This window comes from Aplidium turbinatum, chromosome 2, assembly GCF_918807975.1.
Source record: "Aplidium turbinatum chromosome 2, kaAplTurb1.1, whole genome shotgun sequence".
Lineage (NCBI taxonomy): Eukaryota > Metazoa > Chordata > Ascidiacea > Aplousobranchia > Polyclinidae > Aplidium > Aplidium turbinatum.
The window spans coordinates 11276242-11282777 of record NC_137473.1 but is presented as its reverse complement, the minus strand read 5'-3'; the positions used below and the strand labels follow the sequence as shown (position 1 = coordinate 11282777).

At 42.2% G+C, this 6536-nt stretch overlaps 1 protein-coding gene across 1 annotated transcript; it reads right to left on the bottom strand.

Annotated features, from left to right (window-relative positions):
* Positions 1–868: 868 nt before the first annotated feature.
* Positions 869–2734, bottom strand: LOC145788323 (zinc finger MYM-type protein 1-like). Its single transcript, XM_082600100.1, has one exon. It carries the CDS (start codon positions 2732–2734, stop codon positions 869–871), a length of 1866 nt encoding a protein of 621 aa, XP_082456226.1.
* Positions 2735–6536: the final 3802 nt, after the last annotated feature.

Here is a 6536-nt window from a genome sequence, read left to right as displayed (position 1 = left end):
CCGCTTGTAATCATAGAAACTCTGGTTAATGAGAGAATACATAGGCTACAGTTAAATCGCCCGCAGTAAGAAATATTGCTCGATCAGCTTTTATGACGTAGGCTGTACAGTCGCACGCTTCGCTGCTCACGCAAATTCACGTTTTGACAGCTCTGACAAAACCACGTGCGCAATGGTGGTCAGACCGCAATGGGGCAAAATTTTATTGAAAATCGTTTTATGGTAGCATGTTAAACACAAAGAACATGGAAAGTCGCCAAGTCAGGTTTTTCCTTTACTATCCCTTTAACTACTTAAGACTTTCGCTAAGATATGTAATGTGACGTTTAGAGCAACAAAATAGTTCGCTTTATGAAATTTTCAAAATAGCAACGGCATAGTGAAAAAGCGCGAGAAAAAAGCCAGCTGCGTATAAAAAGTGCGTTTTTGGCATAATTTAATCACAAGCGAAGTGTTCAGTGTAGTCCAGTAGTTCTCAACCAGGGCGCCATTTATAATGCTTTGGGCAGGGAATGGGATGGGACCAGGGCCGGATTAAGACGAAACTGGGCCTGATGCTGCTGCGCAAAAACAGGCCTATTTTTTCTAGGCATTGGTACATATGCATTCGACACTCTGACTCCACCGTACACGCGTAATCAGACCGACCAAAGAGCCTTTATTGCTTTCGACGCAGTCAGCCAAATTTTAATGAACATGAACAATAATAACGACGTGTTATCGTAAAAACTCGAGAGTAACATCAGGCTATGTAACACCAACACAATTCAATACCAATATTGCCTGAAAAGCGGAGTTAATGAAGAAAAGGCTAATCCAGATCAACTTAACGTTGGCATATTGTCAATGCTGCGCTAGTGCTGCTTACTTATACTACTGTTTTTCGAGCCTTAGCAAGCGCGAAATCTTCGATCATGTCAGTGCAGTCAAGGCTGCTCAGCACCTCATGTTCAATGCTCATAAGCGCCAGCATGTTTAGCCTTTCCTCCCTCATCGAGGACCGCAGCTCTCCTTTGACTATTCCCAGTTTTGAGAAGCTCCGCTCGCCGGAGGCATTAGACACCATCAAGCACAGATAGATGCGCAAAGCAATCTCGACGTTTGGAAATGTTTGAGAAAGGTTCAACGACGACAAAAGCTTGTACATGGTAAGCTCTGCTGACTCGTTCACACTCACCGATTTCTGGGTGCGCATAAATGCAGCAAACTGTATGAGCTCAGCCACCAGCGTGTCTTCCAAGTCATCTGGATACGAGGAAACGAGATTTTGAGCTTTATTCTCGATCTGCTTTATGCTCAATGACGTTAGCTCCGAAAGAAATCCGAATGTTGTAGATATATTCTCATACGCCTTCATTCGCTTTTCCAGTTCAGCTAACAGTCTGTCGATCATGACCAGATATATATGGGTTTTGAACGTTTCCCTAGGGGTGAGGTTTTCTTCGTTTGCAGCTCCTTCATCAGGCATTCGCTTTCGCTTACGGCCTCGACGTTCTTCAGCCTTGTATTCGCCGTGAGGAACCTTTTCGATCGCCATCTGCTCATATACGTCAAATCTGTCCCGTGCAAATTGAATCGTGTCGACCAGTGATGCCAATAAACTAGTTGCCGTATTCAGACTGACTGTAGGGTCTTGGAGGCTAATGCTCGTACTGTTGAGACGGCATAGGATATCGTTCCAGGCAGTCGCCATAACTGCTGTCTCAAGTTCGTCCATCCTGCGCGAAAATCCGTCGGCCTGGTTTCTCGTATCGGCCTTCTGCTCCTTATCTGCCGCAAGCTCATCCAGGACTTCTTGAATGCTCTTCCACCCTTCTACTAGCGCTTTGACAGCATCTGCACGTTCACACCATCGGGTTCCAGACAAACCTTTGAGCGTTAATGTGCAGCGATTCTTCAGTTTCTGCCAGCGATATGTCGATTCAGACAGGAAAACGTATAGTCCATTGACAAAATGAAAAAACCTGGTACAGCCAGCGCAGCTATTAACAGCCTGGTCTCCTACCAGGTTTAAACTGTGGTTGCAGCATGGAATAAAAGCAGCATATTTACATTCTCGCTTCACAATTGCCTGGACACCGTTGTACCGTCCTGACATGTTTGACGCATTGTCATACGACTGGCCTCTGCAGTTAGTAACATCCAAGCCATTTTCCTTCAGAAAGTTCAGAAGTATGCTAGCCATGTGCGTAGCGGTGTGTCTCATCATAGGCAAGAATGTCAGGAACCGTTCAACTGGACCCAACGGCAGAACATATCGAATAACAATCGTTAGCTGGTCGAGGTGTGATACGTCAGGTGTAGAGTCAATCGAGACAGAGAAATACTTCGCCTTCTTGGCTTCTTTCAGGATGGTGTCCTGCACCTTTTGTCCCATGAGCTGCACCAGCTCCTCGCAAATTGTGGATGACAAATAAGAAATGTGACCTTTCCCGCGGTTTGCATATTTTCTAATATGGCTAGCCAGCAGAGTATCGTACTCCGCCAACAACTCAATGATGCCAAGGTAGTTACCATTATGAGGGGAACCTATGATCTCATCCGCGCCCCTTATAGCAAGGCCACGCTTAGCTAGGAATATCAGAACGTCGATGAGCCGCTTTACAATCTGGCGCCAGTAACACCGCTCTTCCTCGACCTGTTTAGCGGCTAGGTAGTCAACACGACCGGCCTCCCTCTGTCGGCTCGCAAAAGACAACATAGCCTTGCGATGACCATCGCTGCTTTCATGCATTTTTATTCTGGATTCGCCTGACCTCCAATTGTCGAAACCGCCGGATACGAACTTGGTTGCTTGAACAGCATTACCACCGAACAACTTGCATGCAAAGCAGAACACCTTCCCGTCGAAGGCGAGTAGCACAACCATTGTCTATAGGATTTTTCACCATTGAGCGGATGCGTACGCACGAAGAAGGTCTTAGTGCATCGACGTTGGGATGATTCACCTAGGTATTGTCTGGCGCTCTCTTCAAACATCGATTCAGTGTGTTGGCAGTGTTTTGAACCTTTCTTGGCCCAATATTCTCGAGTGTCAGCGTTGATTTTACCCCACTGTCCTAAATCATTGGTGATATCCTCCAGCGTTTGCGCCAGTGCTTCGCCAGTGATAGCGTCTCCTTTCACCTCTGCTCTCTCCGCTGAACTTTCCCGCTCTTTATCCTCTCTTTCCTCATCAGGTTCATCTTGCTTGGCCTGGTCTTCAGGAGCGCTCGAATTCGCAATCGCATCCGACGCAGGCAATTGAGACGAAGCTGCTCGCATTCCAAAGTATGAACTCAATTTTGGAATTTTCGCCAGAAGCTTTTCTTGTTCTGCTGCTTCTTTCCTTTTCTTTTTCGCTTTATCCCATCCACTGAGTTGAGACGCCATAGCAAGCGTGCACAAAACGCAGCTAAATTTGTAAATTGTGGAACCGTAAAATTTATCGCATTAACTTGAAATCTTCCGTTACAATAAACACAACGCCGTATATTTAGCCTACGTCACAGTGCAAAAAAAAAAACATTAGCAATTGTCTTAGAATTAAGGCAGTCGCTAGCGTCCAAGTGAACCCCAATGCTTTCCATCATTTTTTGTGATAAACTGACACTGGTTTCCATCATTTTTTGTTGTGAACCGGCAGTTGTTTGCACGGTGTTAGCTTGTGAACCGGCAATGAAACAACATTGAACTCAACAATAATGATTGCTAACTCTTTTCCCAACCATAATGAGTACTAATCTTACTGCCTTAACCTAATCTATTCCTAAGGCTTAGCCTAACTCAGTGGTTCTCAACCGCCGGTCCGCGAAGTACCGTATCTTACTTTCTGCCAAGCTAATTTTAATCTGGAATCATAAGCATTGCAAAGTTGATACTTCCTGTAAAACTCATTTTACGCTTGGCCGATTCACAGCAGTAGGCTAAAACTGGCATAGCCTATCTCTCCTTCGTTGATACAGCAGAACTGTTTAATAATAAAGGTTAACCTTCCGATGACCTAGATTTTGTGCCGTTTATGATTGTTTCGTCATAAACTGCGTCTAGCTTTCAAAAAGTTTTGTAATACAAGGTCATTCTTCACTTTTCAGATGCTGCAATAGCTTGTCCTGTTAAACTACAGAAGGATTAATATGGAATCAACGAACCAACAAGTGTATTTTAACAAGAAGGAAAAAACTAAGACTTCTGAAACAAATAATTCTCAAAATGGAAATGAACCAAGTATCAGTAGGTGCAAATGTAAACTACGAAAAGGGCATATGCAGATAAGTTGAGTGTCACAGAGGGAAGTAAGAAACGAAAAGGGGAATTTGTCAGGCAATACAATAAAAATACTTGGAGCTTGGTTTTACAATAGTTCCGGGTAGTGAACAATCGTCACGGCCCTAATGTTTGGTGTGCTCCCAAATTCTGCCAAATGACGTTATGAAACCTTCTAAAGTTGTTCGTCACTTTCATTCAAAGCACAACAATCTTGAAGGCAAGCCACTTGAATATTTTGGACGAATATTCTCTGATATGAACGATTAAAAAAAGCAAATGAAAAGATGACGACTACCGAAAAATCCTTTCTTCATGAATCCTATCTAGTTTCTCTACGAATAGTTAAAACCAAAAAAGCATACACGATTGGGGAAGAGTTAATAAAGCCGTGCATCTTATCTGCGGCTGAAGTAATGAAGGGCCCTGAAACAGCTCGAAAAGTGTTATAATTTTTCATCTTAAATAAGTAGTCTATGCCAAAATCTTGCTTTATCTTACGTGCCTAGGCGTAACACTGTGCCTAGGCGTGCGAAAGTCGGACTACAAATTTCATAATAAGAATTATTTGTGGGTTAATTAAGCAAAGGAAAACTGTTCAGCGTCCGGAAAATTCACGTCTGTTTTCGTCTGGGCCTATTTCAGGAATGGGCCTAATGCTGCAGCATCAATAGCATCCACCTTAATCCTGCACTGGATGGGACATAGCATCTTTTCACAAATTGAGACTAGGTGGGCAAATTTTCAAAAAAGGGCACTTTTAGCGCGAGAGTTATGTTAAAAAGGGCACTTTTCGCGCGTAAATGATGTGAAGAGGGGCATTTTTCCCGAGCGTAAAACATGTAAGCTTAAAAATGTAGATTTCTCAGGCAAATTGTGGGTGAAAAGGCATATTATAACTAGACTAAACTTTTGAGACCCATAATTGATTCCTATATTCATCCCGCCCACAATATTTTGTAAATAATAATGTAATAAAATTTAATCTAGCAGCATTTAGTTGCAGAGGTCTCTTGTACCAAAGTAAAAGAAAAAAAACTATGGTAATAGCCTAGGATGAAACACAACTGCTAAGATATTATAATGAGTTGAATCTATGCAGAATTAGATGATTCTAAAGAGCTGGTATTTTATTTTGATGAAAATCAGGAAACAAACTTCGGTAATTCAGACATTTAGAATCTCACACAAAATTTGAGGTACGGTACTTATAACACAAATTGATAATTAATCTGCTTGAATGGAACATTAAGGATATTATAAGTAAGGTCAAAGGCAGGCTCATAAGTTCTAAATGTATGCTAAATTGTACCGTACTATTGTCGCAACAGCCAAAATAAAAGGTTTCTCTCTCTCTCTGCTAAAGCTTTCCATTTAGCTCAGTGGTTCTCAACCCGGGGGTAAATTACTCCCGGGGGGTAATTTGCCTATTTTTGGGGGGTAACGAGACCCGATTTCGAAACAATGAACCAAGTGAAGGTTATGAACTTTATAAAAGCGGAGGAATTGAACAGCCGTCTTTTCAAGGAACTGTGCAAGAAGATTGGAGAAAGATACGAAGCATTAGTACCACACAGAAGTACGATGGCTGTCTCGTGGCAAGGTGATAACCCGCCTGGTCGAACTTCGTGAGGCTGTCAATGTTTTTCTGATAGAAAAGAAGTCCGACTTGGCTAAATACTTCTCTAACCAACAGTGGATTTCCCAGCTGTTACGTGGCTGATATCTTTGGTGAATTGAACAAAGACAATCTTTTAACCCTATTTCCTGTGGGGGGGGGGGGGGTCGGTGGGGACTTGCTCCTTTTCAAAGCAATATCATTAAAGAACTACGCGATCCACAGCTTTATAATTTCTTGACTTTTCCTAAAAATTATTCAAGTATTTATTCCGCTTTAAATGACGTTGCTATTGTCTATAGTTTTAGAGATATGGCATGATTTTCATAACATACTCTAATATTTTAGCTTGCTACTAGCTAGCCCTTTTGTTTTCAAATTATACGGATTAATAGGATTACTGAGCGCCGCCGTGCGTGGAACTGCGACGCAGATATCTCATGAGTTGGCTTTGTTGTAAAGCATTCAACCGTAATGAGTCCGCCCTTTGTTTGCAAACTCGAGTTTTGAGTTGCTTTGATTAATCTTTTAATTACATCTGAGTTGCTTTGAAATTATCAGAGAGCATCCGATAAGCTATACTGAAAAAATGTAATTTTACGTTGTTTTCTATGGCGAATACATTTTGTTTCTAACTTATAACAAGAAGCAGTAGGAAAATTCTTGCCAAAAC